At 40.8% G+C, this 26,942-nt stretch overlaps 1 protein-coding gene across 4 annotated transcripts in view; it reads right to left on the reverse strand.

Annotated features, from left to right (window-relative positions):
- Positions 1-3,862: 3,862 nt before the first annotated feature.
- LOC147016045 (uncharacterized) overlaps positions 3,863-26,942 on the reverse strand; it is a 57,638-nt gene continuing 34,558 nt past the window's right edge. For all 4 annotated transcript variants that reach the window (XM_085848726.1, XM_085848727.1, XM_085848728.1 and 1 more), the window contains 6 exons: positions 24,261-24,662; positions 23,410-23,522; positions 16,842-16,947; positions 9,260-9,343; positions 9,096-9,151; positions 3,863-8,095 (listed from right to left, as the gene is read on the reverse strand). In XM_085848726.1, coding sequence (XP_085704852.1) covers positions 8,029-8,095; positions 9,096-9,151; positions 9,260-9,343; positions 16,842-16,947; positions 23,410-23,522; positions 24,261-24,662 — 828 coding nt within the window. In that variant the 3' untranslated portion in view covers positions 3,863-8,028. The remainder of the gene's footprint in view (positions 8,096-9,095; positions 9,152-9,259; positions 9,344-16,841; positions 16,948-23,409; positions 23,523-24,260; positions 24,663-26,942) is intronic.

Genomic DNA, 26,942 nt, shown 5'->3' on the forward strand with positions numbered 1-26,942 from the left:
GAGCATTTTCTGCATGCATTTGAAGCTAAAATACTCACTATTTCAATGAAATCACACTTTTTTGCCTCAGAATATTGATGCAGAACAAAAAGTTGAGTTAGACAATGCTTTTGTTTGTTTTAAAGAGCTTGTTTTGGGTAATTTGAGCATTTTTTGTGCGGATTTGAAGCTAAAATACTCACTATTTCAATGAAATCAACGTTTTCGCTTCAGAATAGTGATGTGGAACAAAAAGTTGTCAGACAATGCTTTTGTTTGGTTTAAAAAGCTTGTTTTATGGTAATTTGAGCATTTTTTTGCGCGAATTTGAAGCTAAAATACTCACTATTTCAATGAAATCACGCGTTTTCGCTTCAGAATAGTGATGTGGAACAAAAAGTTGTCAGACAATGCTTTTGTTTGGTTTAAAAAGCTTGTTTTATGGTAATTTGAGCATTTTTTTGCGCGAATTTGAAGCTAAAATACTCACTATTTCAATGAAATCACGCGTTTTCGCTTCAGAATAGTGATGTGGAACATAAAGTTGTGTCAGACAATGCTTTTGCTTAGTGAAAAAAGTTGTTTTCGGCTAATTTGAGCATTTTTGCGTTTGCAATATTTTTCTGTGAAATGCAGGGTTTTGCATATTTAAAGCTAAAATACTCACTATTTCAATGAAATCACACATTTTCGCTTCAGAATAGTGATGCAGAAAAAAAAGTTGTCAGACAATGCTTTTGTTTTTGTTTAAAAAGCTTGTTTTCGGGTAATTTGAGCATTTTTTTTCACGAATTTGAAGCTAAAATACTCACTATTTCAATGAAATCACACGTTTTCGCTTCAGAATAGTGATGCAGAACAAAAGGTTGAGTCAGACAATGCTTTTGCTTGGTGAAATAGGTTGTTTTAGGGTAATTTGAGCATTGTTTGCACGAATTTGAAGCTGAAATTCTCACTATTTCAATGAAATCACACATTTTCGCTTCAGAATCGTGATGCAGAACAAAAAGTTGTCAGACAATGCTTTTGTTTGGTTTAAGAAGCTTGTTTTATGGTAATTTTAGCATTTTTTTATGCGCAAATTTGAAGCAAACATACTCCCTATATCAATGAAATCACACGTTTTCGCTTCAGAATAGTGATGCAGAAGAAAAAGTTGAGTCAGACAACGCTTTTGTTTTGTTTAAAAAGATTGTTTTCGGGTAATTTGAGCATTTTTTTGCGCGAATTTGAAGCTAAAATACTCACTATTTCAATAAAATCACTCGTTTTCGCTTCAGAATAGTGATGTAAAACATAAAATTGTGTCAGACAATGCTTTTGCTTGGTGAAAAAAGGTTATTTTCGGTTAATTTTAGCATTTTTGCGTTTACAATATTTTTCTGTGAAATGCAGTGTTTTGCATATTTGAAGCTAAAATACGCACTATTTTAATAAAATCACACGTTTTCGCTTCAGAATAGTGATGCAGAACAAAAAGTTGAGTCAGACAATGCTTTTGTTTGGTTGAAAAAGCTTGTTTTAGGTTAATTTGAGCATTTTTTTTCACGAATTTGAAGCTAAAATACTCACTATTTCAATGAGATCACACGTTTTCGCTTCAGAATCGTGATGCAGAACAAAAGGTTGAGTCAGACAATGCTTTTGCTTGGTGAAAAAGGTTGTTTTAGGGTAATTTGAGCATTGTTTGCACGAATTTGAAGCTGAAATACTCACTATTTGAATGAAATCACACGCTTTCACTTCAGAATAGTGATGCAGAACAAAAACTTTAGTCAGACAATGCTTTTGTTTGGTTTAAAAAGCTTGTTTTAGGGTAATTTGAGCATTTTTTTTGCACGAATTTGAAGCTAAAATACTCACTCTTTCAAGAAAAGCACGCGTTTTCGCTTCAGAATAGTGATGCAGAACAAAAGGTCGAGTCAGACATTGCTTTTGTTTGGTTTAAAAAGCTTGTTTTAGGGTAATTTGAGCATTTTTTGCGCGAATTTGAAGCTAAAATACTTACTATTTCAATGAAATCACAAGTTTTCGCTTCAGAATAGTGATGCAGAACAAAAGGTTAAGTCAGACAATGCTTTTGTTTGGTTTAAAAGCTTGTTTTAGGGTAATTTGAGCATTTTTTTGTGCAGTTTTGAAGCTAAAATGCTCACTATTTGAATGAAATCACACGGTTTTGCTTCAGAATATTGATGCAGAATAAAAAGTTGAACACCTACACCTTTAGACATTCAACTTTAGTGCACCTCATAATGGCCATACACAAGAAGAAAAAGGGTTGTTTATTAAAAAAAAATTGCATACACTGGCGAGGCTTGTCAAGAGAGTCAACACACAGAACATACAACAAGGGGAGAAGGAGACAAGAGGGGGGGGGGGGAGGAAAAAACACAGTGTGGAACAAAGACATGAGGAGATCTGTGGATGGGAGAGGAATATGGGTGGGGTACACAGGGTAAACAAGAGGGACACGACAGGGACTTTCAAGACCTTATATGACAGGGACTTTCAGGACCTTCCACGACAGACTTTCAGGAAGGAAATCAGGGAATTTGAAGGAGGTTGGTTTGAGGTGGATTACTTGGGGTAGAAAAGATCATTGTTTTGGATGGGGGAAGATAAGAGATGGTAGTGAACAACTGTTTTGAAAACCTGGAGGGAAGAGTGGGATTTAAGAGAATTTGGGAGTTTGTTCTAAAGGCGGGAAAAAAGAGGAATGAAAGAGTAAAGGTGAGCAGTGATTCTTGATTTTGGTAGTTTTACCAGAAGATTGCTGGCAGACCTTAGTGCCATGCGGAAATATTGGGGGGACATATCTCAGACAGAGCAGGGGAGGGGGGCGAGAGCGGAGAGGAGACAGTGGAAGACAGAAAGACCACCGACATGCCTGTGGTGAGAGAGTGAGAGACATAAAGGCTCAGTCTCACCACAGGAGATACCAATGATCCTAAATGCCTTGGTTTCCACAGTGTGAATCCGAGAAAGGTGAGGGGTGGGAGCACCAGCCCAGAGGGGAGAGCAGTACTCCATCAGGCTGTGGACGAAAGCTTCGTATGTGGTTAGGAGCTCAGCTGTGCCAAGGGAGGACTTTGCACGATGGAGGATGCCCATTCAGCAACTGGCTTTGGAGGCCAGCTTGGAAATGTGCCTTTCCCAGGAAAGATCATGGCAGATAGTAAGACCCAGAAGCTTGAATGAAAGGACTTCTTCAAGAGAGGATTGTTGAGCAAGTAGATGGGGGGGGGGGGTTCCAGGCGGTCCTTTTGGAGAGACATAGTGAGAGGGTGAGATTTGTCAGGATTGAAGGGACATGTTCCACGTGTTGGACCAGCTTGTGATTTTATCCAGATCTGCAGAGTAAAGTTGCTGCTGCTTGCTGATCTGAGGGATGACAGATGGTCCGGCAGAGGGTGGTCTTCAGCAAAAAGATAAGGAGGATTTTCAGGAGAGTCACAAAGATCATTGATGAAAATAAACCAAATTATTATTTGAAGGTATTTTGAAGAATTCAAATTTGGTTTTTTTCTGAAAAAAATTGTGGGGGCCTAAAACACTTCCTGACACCCACAAAGGAATAAAGGAGTGTGGTTGGGGATCATTTAGTATTACCTTTCACATAGTGACAAAGGCTTAAGCACAAAAAACAATTTTAAAAGAAAATCCCCCCCCCCAAAAAAAAAATCCAAACTTTTTTTTCAAATTTTTTGGCAGAAACACTCCCTGGCACTCACTGATGAACCTTTGAAAGTTTGACTGAGATCTGTTTGGCCATCTCTGAGAAAAAACAGCAACAATGACAGACAGACCAACAGAAAATATCTCCCTCATAGTGTAAATGACAAACCGTAGACATATTTTGAAGATGAAGGTGATGCAGTAAAAATTCAATATTTTCAACCTTTTATTATTGAAAATGCATATATGAAGTTCTTTTAAGTTTAGGTTTCTGATACATGTGTAAGGGGATCAAAGGGAACATCAAAGAAGAATTAATGAGTTATGTAGCTATTGTGGCATTCAAGTTCGTATTGCTAAAATGCACAGTGCAACTGGTTGAAGGGGTGGATTAAAAAAAAAAAGTAAATAAGTCATACAAAGGGCAATCATCCGGTTCATAATCTGACATAAAAAGCAAGTGACTACCTTGAACAATCTATTTATTCATTTTCTTTAAAAAAAAGAAATTACACTTGAATTTTCAACATTATAATCCTTTGAAAAATTATATCCTTTTAACTCATAGATCACACTTTCATCTTCGATGTTAGGCTATGGACTTATTGTTGAACCATCACAGATGGATGCACAATTATCCTGGTTCTTTTGCAGGGTTCATGCAGAAATTGATTTTGTCAGTACTGTATATTGTTACGGATCTGAAAACCATTTGCATTCAACATACAGATGTCCCAAAAGTCAGTTATGTCGTTAAGTATGTGTGTAGTCAGATACCTTTCCTTTTGTTTAGTGGGAGAATCAAAGGCATGCGTTGCGATTTCTTTTTAGTTAGGTTATTAAATCTTTACATCCAATGAACAACCAACAACCATTCCATTCCCCATCACGATCCACTACCCACCCACTGTCTACAAGCACTCTGACTTGCCAAGGCAGGGTCTTGCAGTCGTTCCTTGCCGCTTCCACCAACGTTCCTTCCACAAACGTTGTAACTCTTGCACGGCGGCCTGTGCAACATTAATACTGTTACTCGTCAAGTATGAACCCGCGTGGAAGACTGGCTGGGGTTTCGCGGCAGGGGCCAAGGCCCCGCCCCGGAAAGGTTGGCCGTAGGACCTGTCCAATCAGAGGTGGACAGTGAGGTGTGTTCACCAAAGCCCCTCCCCACTGAGGGAGGTCTATAAATTCCCAAGCATTCTCTGAGGCAGGTGGTCTTTTTGAGGTCTTGGAGGGTCTTTTTGAGGTCTTGGGTGGTCTTTTTGGATGTCTTGGAGAGTCTTTTAAAAGTTCTTTTGAAGAGTTTTTGGTGGGCGTCGAGGTGGCGAATGTGTCTCTGCTGGCCCTCTACGAGGAAGGGAAGAGCTACCCTGACCCCCCTCTGTGGACCCCGGCCATTCACCACCCGAGCTCCACCACGAACCTCGAGTCCCACATGTGCAACTGGGGACCAAACCAGTGACCATTGTCAGGTGCCGCATCACGGAGCACGCCCTTCGTCTGACGGTCAGGTACACCAACGAACTCTGGCCCCTAGCTTGTCTCCATGGCTGCGAGGGTCCAATAAAGACTCTAGGTTTCTTTTCATTTTGTGTGTGTGTCTGCGTGTGGGCCCTTCTTTAAGTAGAACTGAATAAGTGTTTTTGGATCATTGTAAATACTTCTTGCATATTTGCGTTAAGTCTTGCTTTGTGTCTTCATTTACTGTAAATAAAACTTGTTGGAAATGTTCCCAGTTCGTGAACGTCCCTTGTTGAACTGGTCCAGCATGGTTCGGATATGAGTTTAGGCGGGGTTTTAATCCCGATAACCCGTTAATTTGGCTTTGGCGGTTTCCGCTCGGCTGCACCCGAACCGGAGTTGGTAGTCGGTAGTTGGAACTCTACCGTAGTCAGTCGTATGACCCGGTTTGAGCAAGACGTGTCAAGGGCGTGGTTTCCCCGGTAGTCGAAATCACGTAGTTAATTAGGTAAATTGGTTATAGACAAATAGACCTTCGCTATGCGGTTGAGATATTGGCGTCCACGTTCGGTTAGATGACCCGCCGGCTCACGGAGTTATCCGAGCGACGGCCTACAATTCCGGGGAGCTTGGTGGGAGACGACGCAAGCTTTCCCCACCTCGTGGTTGTTCTCGCCACCGACCCCAGCCCACAACAATATATATTTTTAACTTTGAAAGGTTTATGCAACTTCAAATGATACTCCACTCTTCAGTTTTTGTGGTTACAATCTACTCTTCTTCTTATACCTCCAGTCATACATTCATTTAATCCAACTATTTCATTTATAAACATGTTTAATCCTTTCGTTAAATTATTCAAATACATTGACATCAATGAATCCATCCATCTCCTGTTTAACTGCAGTCACTAGATCATCATTTTGATTTCGACATAGTCAATCCATTTTTCTCCCCTTCATGCATATTCTAGTGTGTCAACCATTTAATCAATTCTCTCCATACTCTCGCACTCCCCCCCCCCTTCCCCAACCTTCAACTTTACGTGCTTTTTCACGAATTCAAGGTATCAATCCAATCGATTTATCCATCTATTTTGATTGCTCAACATACATCTGAAAAACGTCTTTCCAAGTTATACAATCCATATGTTAAATCCAGTCAATCAACTTGCCTCATCTACCATCATCTGGTTGTTCATTTCTTCAATTCATCCTCCATCCTTTAATCAAGTCAATTCTGTCCATCCAATCCTTATACAATACAACCCTTTATCAGAACTACTTACATAATCCATCCTTGCATCTGCTTATCTACTTAAGTCATCACCCTGGACTTCTTCCTTCCTTCTTCCCATCTTCCCATGATGGGTTAAAGCTTCCCATCAAATCGTTCTGCTAAAAATCATCATGTACTTGATGCTCTTATTTTACTCTATTTGCTGTACTTGATGAACTTCCAATAAACCGCATATTTTTCAAAGAATAAAATATACTCTGGCTATTCGGCAATCCTTTATTATTCTGAAGTAATACCACAAGGCCCATAAAGTGTTCATAAGATTCATATTTAAAATAACTATTTTTGAGCCCAACTCCTAAATCGGTTTCTAAACTTTCGATTTTTGGTCTTGCAGTTAAAAACAAATCTGAAGAGACCATTTTCACTTCTCTGCCCCTCCTACCCCTACGTTGTCTCAATAATTGTAGATAATACTGCATATGGGTCATGTACAGGGAATATAGTCCGTAGTAACGTTTTTGGGGTATTTAGTGAATGTTTGTTCCATAAACGATTGGCCATAATTAATCATTTCGCATATTAGGAGTAAGAATGGGAGTATAAAGCTCCTTTGATATCTGGAAATGGTGAAAAAGAAAGAGATAAAAACTGCATATAGGCCTATTAGTGCTTTGTTGGGATTAAATGTAAGAGGTGGTAATATCATTTGCTTACTGGGTGAATACGTAAATGTAGTTTATATTTCCACCTTTCTGATGTTCCTTCACTTACTGACTCACCCTCAATGGCTACTAAAAGGATTGCTCGAAATGTAGTAATATGCTCGAAATAAAACGGTTGCGATTTTGTAGAAAATGATAACAAAATATCCATGGTAATAAATGCAGCAATTATGTGCTAAGATACTTGTTTGGAACTGTTCAGTCAAATTGGCCTGTTAGCTCGCATTCCCATTTGAGTGCGTAACTGCAACGCCAAGATCACGTGTTCAAATCCTACATTCTGTGTTGATCTATCAATTGTCTACAAATGTTGTTGTGATTCATGCAAAAGTACATTTATGTCTTCTCATGTCCTTGACTAGCCTGTGATAATGTAAAAGCTCTGAGCTTCAGGCACATGCCAACATGAGATATACATGAGTCAATTTGCATTGAGAACATGAAGTGCAAGTACAAAATAAAATTGGGATGCCATGTATTTCCTGATATCTAACATAATTGCATTCCTAGCTTGTCTATGGTGAATATATGTGACAACTAGTGTGGATTAGAAAGCATGCATGAAATACTTGTACGTATGTGATGTAAAGGTAGATGTACTAAAATGTCAGATCTTTATCAAACAATTATTCTGTATGTGCCCCATCAGTTAGGATCATGCCATAGTGTGTTGAACAATATTCTTCCTGGATTTCTCAGAATTTGTAATTGCGATGCAGCGTAAAGTCACATTCCTTATGTGTTTACATAAGTATTAATTCTGTTTATGAAATTTCCATTTCATAATGAATGACTTTTTAGAGACAACCATGTCAGGAAAGCAAATAAACTTATAGAAAAAGGCCGAAGCTGTTTGGTAAATATTAGCTGTGTCCATGAAAACCCGTAGAATGCAGCACAGTATGCAGTGTAGTCTTCAATGGTGCAATGCCGAGAGCAGCAGTCAGTTTCACTCATTTATTCCTGTGAGTCGGAGCAGAGGGTAGGAGTTTCCAGCGCTGTGTGTTTCTGATGTCCTAAAACATAATGGAGCAATACAACGAACACTATTAATATATAATCAGACAATAAGCATCAACTCCATCCATTTTATGGATGCTGTCTTGTTTTGGAATGTTATCACATATTATATTCTTACATTATTATAATGATTGTGAATTTAAAGTTCCGTCTTTATTTACTTTTCACATTGTTCATAATCAAATGGGGACTGGAACAACGCAGGCATGATAGGCTGAATGGCCTTCTCATCCACCAAAGTTCTCTGTGTAATGTTTTTAAGAACAGGAAGAAATGGGGATGGGAAAACAGAGAGTTGTGGGTGGGGGATGCATGGAGTTGGAAAAGGGAGGTCTGGGGCAGTTGAGGACTTGAAGAAGAAAGTAGGAGAGGATGACAGAGTTAAGTTGGGGGAAGGGATGGGCAGAGAGGGGACAGAGTTGGGATTGAGGTGTTTGAGGCTTTTGATGGGGGGGGGGGGCAGTTGAGGACTTTGGGTTTTTATATTTTTACATATTATATTCTCTGATTCTTCACCATTGAAAGATGGGGCCAAAAACGTTATATTGCACAATATCTCAAAAAAAAAGGTATGGACAGATTCGGCCAAAACTTGGTGAACATCGGTCTGTGAAAAGGATGAATTTATTTAATTTTGGTGAAGATCCGAATGTGGATGCAGACACGAGATTGTTTTTAATTTTTGAAGTGATTCTTCACCATTGAGAGATAAGGCTAAAAACAATGCACAGTACTGTATAACACAAAATTTCAAAAACTTATTGGGCCCGATATGTTCCACTGAATCAGGCATTACGCGGCAGAGGTATGTGCTCTACCGAGTGCCCTTCTCATTATTAATGCAATTGCTGTTATATCCTTCAATGATCAGATTGCTGACAGGCATTGTTCCATGCGAGTATTCCTTTTCTGAGATGACATATCCAACAAAATACCTCAAAACTATGGCATTAATAATGCATTTCAGGTAAATTTTGATGAATTAGTTTGCCTTACAGAAAAGTCCTGAAGGAGATGGAATTCTCCCCATTAAGATGGTCTTGCCCTGGGAGCTGGAAATTAAGGGCACAAAAATGTGTCAGAATTACATCATCATAAAAACAGGAAGACTGAGCAATTGATGAAAGGAAAATAAGTGCTGTTCCCACTGCCTTTCTTACCTCCTGCTGAAACCGCTGAAGTTGTAGCTTCAGCACCATATTCTGCTGCTCTATTTCCTCAACATTCTTCTCAAGCAACTTCCTCTGACACACCCAGAATCGCAAAACAGTACATGGCAGTTGAAATTTCTCATGTATGTACATATGTATGTATGTATGTATATGATATATCGTGTGCAGATATTGCAGAAGGTGGAGCTGTTAACCTTGGCAACCTCATTTCATTCCACCAGCGAAGATTTTCAATCCATGCTTGTTGTACCTCCGAAGTACTACTTGGGAGTGAGGGTGATATTATGAAAGCTTGGCTGAGAAACTAATTTTGGTACGTTTTGGGCCCATCACCTGATGGAAGATCACCAAAGTTCTTTCCACGCCAACTGACCACCAATCCTCTCCACATCGCTTCTTCAGTCCCCAAATTGCCGCCGCTCTTTATACTCTCCATAGCTTTCCTTTCAGCAATTTTCATTCAATTTTCTCACATTTCATTCTGGTTTCCCTTTTGATGATCCATATATCAGTAGTTTCAATTTCACTTTTCCAGATTAGTTTTACTTTGGGATATCAGTTTCGATTCGTCATCGCAACTTGTGATGCAACGCGAATGGTGTACGGAAAACGTCATCAAAAATGATTTTCAGGGGAATCTTTCAGTTTTCTTAAGGGTGTGGAGAGGTCTTAAGTGGCTTAAGGGTCTTAAAATGTCAAGAACGTGTCTGAAGTGTCATAAATGGGTCTAAAGTGTTTAAAGAGTCTAAGGGTCTTAAATGGGTCGAAATGTATAAAGGGGTTTAAGGGCGAAAGAGTAAAAGCGGTCCGAGGTGTTCAAATGGTCTGAAAAGTGTCAAAAGGGACTAAATGGGTATTAAAGGGTCTAAGGGGTGTAAAGGATCTAATGGGGTCTACAGGCCATACAGGGTGTAAAGGAGTGAAACTGTAGGAAAGCCATTACCTCATGTTAGTAAATAATTTAACTCTGGAGTGCAACGTGGCAATAATGGGCCAAATGACCTCCTCACAACTGTTTAAACTGCCTATTTAGGTGCATCATGGTTAAAAATCTGATTGTAGAAAATTTCGTCATGAATTAACTTTGGGAGCTCAAAGCAGTGAGGTCACAAACAAAAAACCATTTCAGTTTCATATATGGAGATGGACAACCTGTTTTCCTGCTGCAGCCTCTTCTTCCTCTTCTCGCGGAGCTGTAGTCACTTTTGTTTTCTCCCATCGACCAGTTTACAGTGACATCTCCCGGGAAACCCAATGCTAATCGAGAAATGCTTTATCAGAACCTCATTCAAGGTTATGGGAAAGCTCACCCAGAAACATCCAAAAAGTCCTTTTACAGCTCATTTTAATATGTAATGAAAAAGGTCATTACAAAATGGCTCTGGAAACACCCCCCCCCCATCCCCTTCAAGTGTGAAACTCAATAACGATTGGACATACACCCACCCTCACCAAACTTCAAACCCCCACCACGATGCGCTCGGTATGGAATTTTTGTTTGACCCCTCAGCTAAGACATCATTAAGAGGTCGGAGATATCATTACTATTGTAAGAAATGAAATATATCTCACCCGTGATTGAACATTTCTGTGATAGTGACCAGAAACCATTCGAAAATCAAAAACATTAACGGTTGCCAAGGTTACTGGCTCCATCCACTACGATATTTCGGCACTGAATTTTTCCACCGAATTCCCATTTCTACCAACAATACACATTCCAAAAGTTTTCTTATTTTTGGTGAGATGTCTACGATGAGATTAATCAAACATTTATGATCAAAAATCAAATCACGTTAACTTGGTTCTTCTAAATTATACAATGCATATATATTTGAGGTGCATACACTCTGTGGCCAAAAGTATGTGGACTCCTGTTTGTCCAACATCTCATTCCAAAATCCTGGGCATTAATATGGAGTTGGTCCCCCGTTTGCTGCTATAACAGCCTCCACTCTTCTGGGAAGGCTTTCCACTAGATGTTGGAACATTGCTGTGGGGACTTGCTTCCATTCAGCCACAACAGCATTAGTGAAGTCAGGCACCGATGTTGGGCGATTAGGTCTGGCTCACATCCCAAAGCTTCCAATTCATCCCAAAGGTGTTCGATGGGGTTGAAGTCAGGACTTTATGCAGACCAGTCAAGTTCTTCCACACTGATCTCGACAAACCATTTCTGTACAGACCTCCCTTCGTGCACGGGGGCATTGTCATGCTCAAACAGGAAAGGGCCTTCCCCAAACTGTTGCCACAAAGTTGGAAGCACAGAATCGTCTGGAATGTCATTGTATGCTGTAGCGTTAAGATTTCCCTTCACTGGAACTAGGGGGGCCGAGACCAAACCATGAAAAACAGCCCCAGACCATTATTCCTCCTCGACCAAACTTTACAGTTGGCACTCTGCATTCGGGCCGGTAGCATTTTCCTGGCATCTGCCAAAGCCAGATTCGGCCGTTGGACTGCCAGACGGTGAAGCGTGATTCATCACTCCCGAGAACGCGTTTCCATTGCTCCAGAGTCCAATGGCGGCGAGCTTTACACCACTTCAGTCGATGCTTGGCATTGCGCATCGTGAACTTTGGCTCATCGAACATCATGAACCCATTTCATGAAGCTCTTGACAAACCGTGCTTGTGCTGACATTCCTTCCAGAGTCAGTTTGGAACTCGGTAGTGAATGTTGCAACTGACGACAGATGATTTTACCGCACTACGCGTTTCAGCACTTGGCGGTCCCATTCTCTGAGATTGTATGGCTTACCACTTTGTGGCTGAACTGTTGTTGTTGTTCCGAGACGTTTCCACTTCACAATAACAGCACTTACAATTTACCGGGGCAGCTCTAGCAGGGCAGAAATTTGACGAACTGACTTGTTGGAAAGGTGGCATCCTATTACGGTGCCACGTTGAAAGTCACTGAGCTCTTCAGTGTGGCCCATTCTACTGCCAATGTTTGTCTGTGGAGATTGCGTGGCTGTGTGCTTCATTTTATACACCTGTCAGCAATGGGTGTGGCTGGAATAGCCAAATCCACTAATTAGAAGGGGTCTCTGCATACTTTTGGCCATGTAATATATATATATATACATATATATATATATATATATATATATATATATATATATATATATATATGTAGATGTACACACATTAGCTCCATTATATTAAGATACCTTCATCTTGAGTAAAAACTTTGACTAGTTTTTCAATCAACATCTTACGTCTGAAATCTCAATGATTAATCAATGGCAGGGATATATCTGGATCACATGGCATTCTGCAGATCATAAACAAATCAAGATGCAAAAATATAAATGTAAATGTTACAAATATATTTGTCATTTATAAATACAATTTTTCAGGAATAAGGTCAGATGTAGTTTGTTTCCGTATGATTAAAGTGTGAGCTGACTTTCAATTCCTCAGCAGCGAGGGTTAAAACCAAGAGAAAGACATGTTTGAAATTGCTTTCTACCTTGCTTACTTCTTCATTGCCTGACATTTATATTTGTCTCTTCTTGATTGTATTTGACGCCCACAACGCACACCAACCGCTTGAATTAAATCAAATTATTCACATGAAACTTGCTCATTTTGCTTGTTTTCATCTTTACTCCCATTGGCTGTAATGTCCTTTAGCAGATGTGACAAGGTGGAAGTAGCCCTTCGGGTGATCGAAGTGTCCCTTTCTTTTTACTCGGAACATGCTTGGAAGAACAATTTGTGATGTGATTTGGAATTTTAACACCAGAACATGTTCTCTTCTCATGCCTTTGTTCCAAGAGCTATTTTAAGGATTGGAGCCTTCATTTGTCGTTTGCTTGTTGTAATATTTTCCATGATAGTTTTCAGCATCTCCATGAGGTTCTGCTTTACCATTCCGGTTGCTCTGACTAACACTGGCACATTGTCTGCACTCAGCTTCCAGGTTCTTTCGACTTAGTTTTTTTTTTAGATCCTGGTTCTTCGACATTGATTTTTTTTTTCTAACATCCACTTTGTTTAGGCTAAGGCATTGGTAACTGACATCTCCTTCCGTTTTTACATGTGAGCACTATGTCCCAAAGTCTTGTTTTCAGTGTTCACACTTGAGCAGATGGTCAGGTTGTACATGAGTACCATCTGCTCGTTTTTGACGATTACTCTTGGTTCATGATTCCATGGCTTACCTGGGGTTGGCATATTGTAGTTTTTGAACATGTTGTTGTGCCTTTGTGTGTACATTTGTTCCCTCTGCCACCGAAGGTGCACAGAGGTTATGTTTTCACCCCAATTTGTCTGTCTCTGTCTGTAAACAGGATATCTCAAAAAGTTGTGGACGGATTCGGATGAAACTTGGTAGATAAACGTGGAGGAAAGTAATACTACACTGTAAAAGATGTGGACTTGTAATACCCCCTCCCACCTGAAGCGGCGCCACACGATACACATTTATATACGTCGCCCCCTCCCCCACCCCACCCCCTAAAGATCACCGGCAAAGATACGAACACACCCATGCACTACTTGGGGTCATCCTGATCCTACGTAGCAACTCTGGATGTAATCAGCTCAGAACTGTAGGAGTAGCATGACAAAAAATACATACACAAACACACAAACTATCACACACCTGTGAATTATCGGACAATGACAAGAACAAGCCAATTAGATTTTGGTTCAGGTCAGCAGATCCAACCTATCAGTGGGATACAAAATGTAAACCGTTCATCCTAGTGGAGGTATGCGCTCTACCGAGTGCCGTTCTCGTTTTGACATGTTTCCTGCATCCAGAGATGGTGATGGTGGCTTTCTGTTTCAACATTGCAGAACCTACACTTGTTCAATTGATCCAGTCCTACCATTTTATGAAAGCCACTGGCGTAATTACTTCACATTTAAACATCTCAGCAATATAATCTCAAAATAAAGTTTGTTTGTTTAATTCTGTAGCAGACATTTGACATGATAATTCATTTCTAACAGTGGCAATGGTAATATTTTGTAAACCCTTTGGGAACACAAAAACATTGCTTTTCTCAAAATTTTCACAGTGAAAAGAAAATTATTTAATTGGAAAAATAATTAAGCCTCCCCCTGTAGAATAGGGAAGGCTTATTGCTCTTGTGGGGTTTGTTTCTCCAATTAGCGCCCCAAGTTTTTTTTTTCTTTTATGGCACCACAGAGTTTCTTAGACCCCCGAGATGTACTAAACCACCATTTATAGAAAAAAAAAAAAAATATATATATATATATATATATATATATATATATATATATATATATATATATATATATATATATATATATATATATATATATATATATATATATATATATATATATATATATATATATATATAAAAATTCTTCCTGCACTCTCAACGCTCCAAATTTCCAAACTGTATCAATTTCCTAGCTGGATTTCAGAGTGAAGTTTTGCATTAATAATGTGAATATATAGTTGGCAGGGTTGACATAATTATTTTGATCTTGACCTAATTTTTAAGGTCATGACCCAATTCTACATGTTAACATTTTTCACCATAACTCGACTGAAGTTTGTCCTCTCGGACCGAAATTGCCCTCCTGAGATAGCCTAGAGCAAGGCACGTTTACACATAATTTACATCATACCTCTCTGGATTAAAGGTCAGGGTCAAATGGCGGTCTGAAAAAAAACCAAAAAAAAAAAACCGTGTGTTTTTTGTCAACGCTCAATTTTGCTAATGCAGAATCTCAAAGACCATTTGGCCTTCCAAGATGTTCTTGCATCACAATAGTGTGCCTGTACTGAAGTCGTGCACCTGATATTTGATTAGTGTCCTTGACCTACTTTTTCTGATTGTGACCTAATTAACAAATAACACCAGTTTGAGCATAACTTGAATAATTTTCCTCCGATTTTCATGACGTTGAGTTTTTTTTTGGATAGATTAGAGATGAGGACATTTTAACAATTTACACTCTATCACTAAATGTTGAAGGTCAAGGTCATATGTTGGTCTGAAAAAAAATTCACAGGGCAAGGGTGATTTGCTGGTAGATATCTCGTTTTACTAATGATATTGCAAACACCTAGCATTAAAGGTGTTTTTTTGAAGTTGTATAATAATGGATAATTTAGAGCGTGAAGACCCACATTGAATTCCAAAGTCAACTTGCAAGTTATTGAAATGACCCTCAAATATTTTTAAGACATTCAGGGTTACTAATAAATGATCATCCACACTTACATTATGGCAAAGGTATTTGTGGATGATGAAATTTTACAGATTAATTATCAGAACATGCTATTTAATCAAAACTCCAGTGCCTGAAACAAAGGACAAAGGACAATTTTTATTGAGAATTTAATCCAATCAGCTTCCACTCGAAAATTTTAATCAACCGCTTGTCGAATCAAAAGGTTATTTTAGAGCCTGGCAGCTGAATATGAAACATCACCGAGTTTAATAACTCATTGCAGTACTTATAGTGAAAAATAAATGGTATCTGTACAGCCTACTTCATCCATCACCAACATAATGAATGCATGTTTACAACTGAATAACCTTTAATTATTTTTTTGTTTTGTATACATAGTCGAGGCTCATGGAAGAGCTAGTATTAGTACACTGAACGGTTCAGGACACGAGGACAAAAGGAACAGCAGAGAGAGGGGGGAAATACCAAGAGCAGAGTTGAAGGCCAAAATAGAGACAAACTTGGGCAAACAATGGGTGTGGCGAGGAATGAGGGGCAGGAGAGGATGCATCGGGTGGACAAGATGGATACAGAAGGAAACTCTCAGGAGGAAAAACTGGAAATTTGGAAGCAAGAAGGATTGGGGTGGGGTTAATAAGGGTATAACAGATCATGGTTTTAGATTAGGGATGTTCTGAGATGAACAGCTGTCTTGAAGACCTGGAGGGAAGAATGAGATTAAAGAGAATGTGGAAGTTCGTTCCACAGGCAGGAAAAAAAGAGGAATTAATGAATGGAGGTGAGCAGTGATCCTGGATTTAGGTAGTTTCACCAGAAGGGGGTTGATGGTGGACTGTGTGCCCCGCAGAAACCTGGGGGAGGGGGGCAGTGTACAGAGCACAGAAAGAGCAGAGGGGGCAAGACCAAAGAGGAGGCAGTAGAAGACGGGGAGACCACCAAATATGGATTTAAATTATTGTGACCAAATATGGATTTAGATGAGCACACATTATTGAGGATCAATTATATTTGCAGTTGAATGAATCAGCTTAGTGTAATTGTGGATATTCTCTTGCCATGATAATTTCCTGGTTGGTACAAAACAAAACACAAAACTAAAGTATATGCACCGGAAGACATCTTGAGGATGTTTAGACAAATCAACCTTTATAATTCTCAGCTGCAGACCTTTTTCACATGTGACATCTCCTAAAGGACCGGATATCCACCATACAGCCCAGTAAGAACTCCAATCTAGCCTACTTACTGAGATAGCCTTCTCGCTCCCTCACAATTTCAGTAAGCACTGAAAATCTTTTTAAGACATTCAAATCATTGTTCTTTCTAGCTCCCTCACAATTTAAATAAGCACTGCACAAAAACTGTTGCATTACGAGGAGAAGCACCTGCTCCATAAGGTCGTGCATCTTGCGGGACTGTGAGGCAAGGAGACCATGAAGCCGTTGGTTCCTTTGTCGCACCGTATCCAATTCTCGTTGTACCACCTGGCAGCTGTTTGGGAGTGTGAATCCAACGGAAGTGAGAAAGAACAATGATTTTATCTCACTTTTTTTGGACTTCCATACAGTTAGCAGCTTCAAGCAGGTTTAAGACAAGCCATGGCAGTTTGTTGTACTTTTGCACTTTGTTGTATGCAAAAAACATTTTTTATTGAGGATCATTTGTCTGCTGAAAAGTGAGATTATCAGCTGATGGTTTGATCATGATAAAGTTTTTCAAAAAAAAAGAAAAATGGTTGATGATGCAAATTGATGCAACAGCATAATCATGTCCTCCAGAGGACACTATACTCATCAATCCAACAACCGGCTTATGAAAGGCAAAGACGACAGATAATTATTGAACCCAGACGAGACCGATTAAAGGCAAGGAAGCTACACCTAAGCTATCCTGTCAATCTGGTTAATTAGGCAGCAAGGCATTTTTTTTTTTGATAACTATTGCATTTATAACCACATAATGAGGGTTGTTTTATTTTCTTACCTCAAGCATGTTTATCAGTGCCTAATCATCTGCTTTCCAGAGATATACTTCCAAATGCAAGTTTCTGGTGTCCGAAGGAAAAACCGAGGGATTTGCATTGGGACGGCTTTGCGACTTACTGGGTTTTACCTTTACACGGCAGGTTCACCTTTGCATTTTGAGAATTTTTGTTATTTTGATGAACTTGTGAAAGTATCTGCTCGATAGTTATTTGTCCAACTTCTCGTGGTTCCTACCTAGAGAAGCTAAATATCGGTACATATATAAAAGGGGATTGAAATGATTATGAAACCTTATGGATTGGTGTGATGACAATTTTGCTTGATTCGTAAATGTCAAATCCATTCATTTATTACATGGTACTTATTACCTCTGCCACCGAAGGTGGACAGAGGTAATGTTTTCACGCCTGTTACTTGGCGAAAAAAATATTGTTGCGGATTCGCGCCCGCCGGCGTGCGAACGGCCACGTAACTCGAATCGCGGCACGTCGCCCACCGGACGGACAATCCCGTCGTGACCCTCTCGGACTAACGCCGGGAACTAGTCACCGGTGGGCCTTTCGGCCTCACCACGATCGTGCCAATCGGCCCCCCGCGTGGGATAGGGTTGCTCGCCAAATTCGACCTACCTAAGTACCCACACGAAGGGTAGACCGGGCGATCGCACCTCGCCGCGGGTCGACTTCGGACACGGGCCACTTTAAGCGACCCGTTCCGTACTATCGGGATAACCGAGCGGTGTTATCGTCAACCCCGACGGTTCGATTAATTATCGGGTGTTTTAGCCCACGACCAACCCTTTACGTGAAGTAAGATGGAGATTCAATAGAGGAAAAGACGAAGCGAAACGGGAAAAACAGTTCAACATAAAGCACATTTATTTCGCGATGGCACACGGATAGCACACATATACAATTATACACCAAAAGCAAATGTAAAAGAAGAAGAAACACACAATAATGCACAAAAAGCAAATGTAAAAGCAAAACACAATGCAGATCTACCACCGACTACCGAACACACGGCAACACTTATACAGTTTTACTTCACAGACGGCGCCGACAACACATATACTCAAAGCAAAAGAAAAAGGGACCACCCTCCACGATGAGGGGGGCAGACGGGCCTGGGGCCGAGACCGCGTCGAGCCTACCCGTCTGGTGATGAGCCGCAAAATGGCGGTGGCGCCCCAACTCCGCGGGCCTCGCTGGGACTGCCTGGTATGGGGTGGGAACGGGGCCCCCTTCTCGCACTATCTCAGCGCGGGGAGAAACAGGAGGGGGTTGTTGATGCTCGGGGGGATGAGGATATCTCACTGGTTCGGGTCCCACGACGAGCGTCTCCACCGCGACCTCGGTCGCGTTATCGGCCTCCCTCTCCGCAGCTTCCAGACTCTGACACGAGCGCCCCCTCGACTGCCTTCGCCGCCGCCACCTCTCCAACTCTCCCACTCTCCACAGCTCCGTCCAACTGCTTTCTCCGACTCTTCTCTTGACTGGCTCTTCCAAACTCAACTTGACTGACTTTCTTCCCAACTCAACTCTGCCTTCTTCCCAACTCAACTCCCGGTGAGCGAACGCGGCCCTTTATAGCCCCCGGGGCCTCGCTCCTTCACCTTCGACCCTTTACCTCTGGCTGGCTCCCCATTGGACAGAGGAAAAGTGGGCGTGAATGCTTTTTGATCCATGAATCTGCATATAGCGATATTACTCCGACGCACCTGGAGGTGGGGCCAAATCGCCCCATGCTCGCTGATAGGACGGAACAGAAGTGGGCTGAGTCGTTTTTGATCCGATTTCTTCGGAAAGGCTGGTGTTTCTGCACCCGCTGCTTGGTGCGCGCCCTGCACGAGTCCAGTATCGGTGTCCACAAGCGGCGCGGGAATGACGGTGATGCGATGGTTGCGAGAGCGAGATGTGACGGCAAGGGTCGTGGCTGTTGGCGTTGTTGTTGTCGTGAAGCGGCGTTGCGGCTGGTGGTTGTTGTGTGATGGCTGTTGAGACGTGGTTGGTGGTGGTTGTGATGGTAGTAATGGCGGCTGGTCCAAAATAAAGATAGTAAAAGAAAAACGGCTATCTAGAGGGGTCGCAGCCCGCATGAATGACATTTATTCCCTCTAAACAACGGGTTTGGGCCTAACTACACATATACTTACAGAGATATCTCACCTAAGGGACCTGAATGGTGGTTTGCGAATTTCGTCAACCACAACAATATTTTCGCCAAATATGTTTGTCAGTAGCATTTGTCTGTTTCTGTCTGTTTCTGTCTGTTTCTGTCTGTTTCTGTCTGTTTCTGTGTGTTTCTGTCTGTTTCTGTGTGTTTCTGTGTGTTTCTGTCTGTTTCTGTGTGTTTCTGTCTGTTTCTGTCTGTTTCTGTCTGTTTCTGTCTGTCTGTTTCTGTCTGTCTGTTTCTGTCTGTCTGTTTCTGTCTGTCTGTTTCTGTCTGTCTGTTTCTGTCTGTCTGTTTCTGTCTGTCTGTTTCTGTCTGTCTGTCTGTTTCTGTCTGTCTGTTTCTGTCTGTCTGTTTCTGTCTGTCTGTTTCTGTCTGTCTGTCTGTTTCTGTCTGTCTGTCTGTTTCTGTCTGTCTGTCTGTTTCTGTCTGTCTGTCTGTTTCTGTCTGTCTGTCTGTTTCTGTCTGTCTGTCTGTTTCTGTCTGTCTGTCTGTTTCTGTCTGTCTGTCTGTTTCTGTCTGTTTCTGTCTGTCTGTTTCTGTCTGTTTCTGTCTGTCTGTTTCTGTCTGTTTCTGTCTGTCTGTCTGTCTGTCTGTCTGTCTGTCTGTCTGTCTGTCTGTCTGTCTGTCTGTCTGTCTGTCTGTCTGTCTGTCTGTCTGTCACACGATTTATAGCCGCAGTTTCCAAGCAATCGTTCTGAATTTTTGTTGTGTATGTATGTGACCGGTCAAGGACAGCAATGCTTAATTTTGGTGAATATCCGAATCCGGATCTGGATCTGAGAATTTTTCAAGTGATTCTTCAGGCCGAAGTCACATTTGGCACGGCGGCCGTGGGGTCTACAAAATATACGGCCATTAACAATTATAAGGGCAGCCGCAGTATTTCCACGGTCACGCAATGTAGCAGTCACATATGTTTTTATTTTTCGGGTAGCCGCACGGCGTATTTATAAATTGTGGAGACCGAAAACGTGGGGGTGCCGTACGGTCTTTGATTTGATGTTGCACGGTGACCTTAGGGCGTTCCTGCGGCAGACATAGAATTTTCAAGGCGACCGCAGGGGGGCCCGAAGGCGAACGTGTGGCCAGACGGACGGTAACGAGTGGGTTCTTTTTTTCTTTCTTTTTTTTTAACCAGTTCTTTTGTTTCTCCTTGTCGAATTGCTACGGCGAACGTACAAATGAAAAAAAGTTATAACTCCGTGCTATAATTCCACAGCGACCCCTATGGCCTGTAAAATATAGCCGAACGGTGTAGGGCCACCCGGAGGCCACCTCAGAAACGCTGCGGCCACCACACGTTTCTGTCAATTCAGAGGGCGTATGGCCGCCGTATCCTCGCCGTAGAGCAAATGTGACTTAGGCCTCACCATTGAGAGATAGGGCCAAAAACAATATATAGCACGATATCTCAAAAAGTTGTGGATGGATTCAGACAAAACTTGGTGGACATGTTGAGAATGACACGAGGAAGAATTGGTTCAATTTTGGTGAAGATCCAAATCCAGATCTGAATAAGAGAATTATTTAATTTTTAACTGATTATAATTCACCATTGAGAGATGGGGCTAAAAACGACATTGCATGATATCTCAAAAAGTTGTGGACGAATCCGGACGAAACTTGGTGGACACGTTTGGTGTGTGACAAGGACCAATTGATTCGATCTTAGTGAAGATCCAAGAAATTTGAAAATGTTTCTTCACCATTGAGAGATCGGGCTAAAAACGATATACAGTACGATATTTCAAAAATGTGTTGGGTCCGATATGTTCTCGTGGATCAGGCATTGCATGATGGAGGTATACGCTCTACCTAGTGCCCTTCTAGTTGTAAAATGGAAATGCGATGTTACTTTTGGAAGATACAATTCCAATGTCTGACTTATTAGTTAAAGTCAGAAAACCAAAATCTTATATTCATCAGTTTATACCAGAACATCATGGAGCAAAATGTTACTAATCACAATGTTACTGTTCACACATACATGTCTTTTGTAGCTATGATGTCGAAGGAGCTGGCAATGAATAGCATGAAAAGATATTCGGACAATACATTATTTAACGCCAAATTCAAATCTGGACTCCCAGCATCAAAATGCAACGACTCAGTAACTCCAACCAGGCCACTGTCTTGTCCTTGCTTAAGGCCGAGTCACACCTTGACGTTTTAGCCAGCAATGGCAACGTATCTAAATGTATGTAAAACGCTGGCTTACGCTGAACTTTTGATGTTTTTTTTTAAAGATTCGGACGTATTCATAACGAGTTGGTCGTATGCTTAACATATTAGTAACGGACACAGAACGTTCCGTTGTCTTACAGATAACTTATACCAACGAATGCTTAGCCTGTTGTTGGCGTTCACAACCTATGCCCAACGATAGTCTAACTTATGCATAGCGCGCTGCACGTATCGCCGATGATCACGTGGCGTAGCCTATTAAAAGGCTTCCGCACAACGATTCAAATCATAACCGCCGGAGAAATGGAAGTGTCAACATCGCAGTCACACCTTGGCGACCTTGCCAGCGTATGCCGACCTCTGAAAAATTTGTCTAAAACGCTGGCGCATGTCGAATACGGTATGGGTAAGTTTGGTATATGTGAATAGAACGCTAAAGTACGCTATCATACGTCGTAGTAAGTGGAGTACGTCTTGTACTTTTAAACGTGTTAAACATTTTACGACGTACTTGCCGTATGCCTCACGTTCCGCACGCGATGGGAATAAGTTGTACGCACGTTGTGCGATCGTTGGCACACGTTGACAAAAGTTACTTGTAAGTTACTCATAAGTCGAAACACGTCGAGGTAATGGTTAGCGTCAGTGTTCCAGATTCCCTGGTTTTTTTTTGGGGGGGGGGGTTTCTTAGGTATGACGGTGATGTTGACACTTCGATTTCTAGTGTGGTTATGATTTAAATCATTGAGCGGCAGCCTATTAATTATATTATATTATAACTGCACTAGAAATCGAAGTATCAACATCACCGTCATACCGAAGAAAAAGAAAAATAAAAAAACCAGGGAGTCTGGAACACTGACGCTAACCATTACATTGACGTGTGTCGAAGTAACGTGTGTCGTTACTTCGAAGTAACCTTGACGAAGTAACGTGTGACGTGTGTCGTGTCGAAGTAACCTTACATGTATCGTGTGTCGACGTGTGTCAACGATCGCGTAACGTGCCTACAACACGTTACTCATAAGTTAGAAATAAGTTTCGGGTTCGCTAAACATTACCTCGACGTGTTTCAACTTATGATTAACTTACAATTAACGTGTGTCGACGTGTCAACGATCGCATAACGTGCCTACAACTTATGGCCAGCTTAGCGGAACGTGTGAGTCATACGCCGGCATACGTCGTAAAATTTCAAGCATGCTAAAATTTGAGGACAACCGCAAAGTACAACGATGAAAGCCAGCGTACTACGACGTATGGCAGTGTTTTTCAGCGTGCTCTCAATGTTTCCAAAACTTACCCATAACGTATTCGACGTGTGCCAGCGTTTTAGACAAATTTTTCAAAAATCGGCATAAGCTGGCTAACACGTCAAGGTGTGAGTAGGCCTTTAACACAGATGGATCAATGACATTGTCAGAGAAGCACGCATCAACAAGAGCAATGAAGTTATTGTGCATTAATTTTGTCTAAGGCCAAATAATTATGGTTAAAAGCAGAACCTGCCACAAATACACTGTAAGGAATTAAGAATTGCAACACCATGTAATGTCAGAACTCATAACTACAAGGGGAAAGAAAATGATGAACGCTTTATAAAACTCACCATTCTGAAGAGGAGGAATAAGATACGCTTGGGCGTGTCAATGGCATCAGGTCCACTTGTACTGTCTGCGTCGATTTATTGAGGAAGCTGCAGATTTTCAGTTCATCTGCACCCTGTATGGTATATGTACATCCACAGCACTGTCACCACTCTGTGACGTCAGTATCATCGCACATAATTTACAGACACAGGTATGGTACACAATTACAGCACATTAGTGGATTTAGTTTTCAAAACATAACTTCAAGCAACAGTAAGCGAAGCTCGCTGTCCAGTCTTCTATTTCTTGCTGCAAATATCTATGGATGTAGAAACTGCAGTAATGAGTTTCGAAAATAATCAGCTATTGTGTGTCAGTACCCCGACTATGAATTCTAAATGTAAGGGGGCACTGCATCATGGCACAGCCATGCTCCATCCAGTAATGATGTTATAGCAGATGTAAATGAATGTATTGAATTCCAACTATGTGCCTGTCAGATGATGTTTACATTTGAATAGATGTCCTCAGCACACAAGAAAGTAAATAACAAACTTGTTTATCTCTCTTATAAAAGTTTCAACATCAACATGTCAGAACTTGAGTCCCATTAATCTTCAGCCAAGTTATTTGTTTTCAGTGGAATACTTTGAATATTCAAAAAGCAACATTGCATGTTTGAGGAATGAAGGAGGTTAAGGACAAAATGACAAAATTATAATGAGAGGTGAAGAGGAAGGAGGGATGAGGAAAGAGAAATGAAAAGCCTGAAAGTAAAAATACATTTTCTCAATCTCATAGTTTCACAAAGGATACAATCATACAGCAAGAAAACCTGTTCATCGTTGCAAATGACAATAACTTGAAGTACCTGAGCGTTTTTGCTGGGTGAATGGATTGAAGTCATGTGACTATCGGTGTTCTTCATCATTGCCGATGGCCTCTCTGATGTGGCATGACTCCCATTGTGATGAGTTGATTCTGCTGCATTGCCATTGACAAAAAGGTGATTCTCATTATTGCTGCTGCAAGATGAGTACAGATGGGTAGAGAGGGGTTGTTGCTCTTTCTCATGGATTTGGGTGGTGGGTATTGTCCTAATCATTGGTGAAGCCTGTGGGCGAAACAGCTGACCAGACTGTGCAAACTTTGCCTCCCTGGTGCTGCCAATGGTGTTAGTAAGAAAAGTCAGTCGACCAGTGGGAGACGGAAGGCTTTGAACCCAAACACTTCCAGCATTACGCTGCAGGAGTGAAGATATATTACTTTGAACCTGCACAACAATTCAGATCAAACAAAAGCAAAGATAAATGGTTTTACATGAAGGACAAAATAATATCACAACTAATAATTAATTTGTACAGAATATTTTGCTTTAAATGTGTCGTTGAAGCAGAAAAGCTTTGAGGAAAGAGGTCACATTACAACTGGGTTTTAAATAAATACAACAAAAACACAAGAATATTTGTCTCACTCACCACCTATTTTAACATCCAATTTTGATATGACCTCTTGGCCTGAGGAAGCCCACTGGGAAGAAGGTGAAACATCACCTGAGACTGGAACTGTTTCTGCTTGTTTATTACTAGATTAGCAGGATAGATCGAGTTACATTTTTGGTTGGATGCTTCCTTTTCTTTTAAAACAATGTATACTCCCAACGGCCATGATAATATATATATATATATATATATATATATATATATATATATATACATAATAATAATAACAATAAGTCAGAGCAAACTAATAAATAAAACTGACCTCCACTATCCAATTTTGAAACAAATGGGAAGAGCAGGGTCAGCCTCGGCTATTATTGCAATTTTGGCTGTTATGGTGAGCATCGCCACTGATTATAACTTGTACGGTAAAACCGCATATTCCGCAAAGAACAATCATCCCTCTGACACTCAAACGATTGGTCCTGCTACTGCAAACCATTCAGCCAGAAGGCACGTGATGTCATCAGCGGGTAAATCGACATATGTGGAGTGTGACGAGCACTACCCTGATCTGCAATGGACTTAAAGTCCAACACCAAAGCGTCACCTCCAATCCAGAAGCCTCAGCATGACAACTGTATCAAACAGACAAAGATTACATGCTCAATGTCAGTTAAACATCAAACGGAGCCACCTATCTGGATTTTGATGAATGTGGTCATCATTCGTTAGATATTTATCAGTACGCCATCCTGATTAGGGTAAATAATCTCGAAATCCAGATAGGCAGAAATGTTGGTAAATCTGCAATGATTTCTCCTGTACACGAGTACACTCACGGGCATTTTTAAGCCCTTTTTGGACTTAGTCCAAAAAAAAGGGGGGCTAATGGATTTGGTCTCGATGTTTGTGTCTGTGTGTGCTTGCATGCGTCTGCAACCATATGTCAGACATGTATAGACCGATTTTATCCGTACTTGCCACAAAGACAAAATATGAATGGTGTTCATAAGAACAATTTTTTTTTTCAAGAACAGATCCAAATGGCCGACTGGCGGCCATTTCAGTTGTAAAAAATACCTGGTGTTGAACACTTCCTCAACCATTTCTCAGACAAGCATTTACCGATATTGATCAAACTTGATATACAGAAAACAAATAATGGCTTATATAAGTACATAATTGTTTTTCAAGATGAGGTCCAAGATGGCCGACCGATGACCATTTGTTACTTTAATGTGTCCCCAACCATTTCTCAGACATGCAGTTTTGTTCAAACTTGACACAGGCACACAGTCCATGATGGCATACACATGCCCCTTACTTTATTTGGTGATCTTATCAAAGATGGCTGACTGGTAGACTGGCAGGCATTTCCGTTGTAAAAAAAAATCCTGGTATCAAACACGTCCTCGACCATTTCTCGGACATGCATTTACCAATCTTGTTCAAACTTGGCACACAGATAATGACTGATGGCTTACATAAGCAAGTCTTTTTTTTTCGAGATCACAATCAAGATGGCTGACTGGTGTCCATTTTTGTTACTTAAACATGTGCCCAACCATTTCTCGGACATACATGGTCCAATTATATTTAAACATGGCACTAGCACAGTACACAATGGCGTACACTTGGATCTAACTGTATTTTGCAATCTGATCAAAGATGGCTGACTGGTAGACACGGGCCTTTTTAGAAGTGAAATATGGACAAGCCCTTTAACTCTGTGCAGCAAAATTACTAAAACAACGTGGACTACAACATTTTATGTCTTTTTTTTCCTTGTTCTGTTTGGTCCTCGATCCCAACATCAAGCGCTTTTACCATCCTTTCAACCATGGGACTGGCATGAGCGTTTTGCGCTTTGCGGAGCGGAACACTTGAACGGATATTTGACTCATGTTTACACAAATTTGATTAATTAATCCTGTAATGGCGGCCCACAGGTGCCGCACTTTCACTTCTTGCTGAAGTATCTAAAAACTTGATTCATTTTTTGCACAATGTCATTACCTTTGTCTGCCTTTTGGCACAATTAATTTTGCCCATCGTTTTACATTTTGGAAGACCATTATTAACTGTTGTGTGTTTACTAGATCTTGTCG

Source organism: Eptatretus burgeri, chromosome 12 (genome assembly GCF_056783735.1).
Source record: "Eptatretus burgeri isolate ZD-2024b chromosome 12, Ebu_testis_v1, whole genome shotgun sequence".
NCBI lineage: Eukaryota > Metazoa > Chordata > Myxini > Myxiniformes > Myxinidae > Eptatretus > Eptatretus burgeri.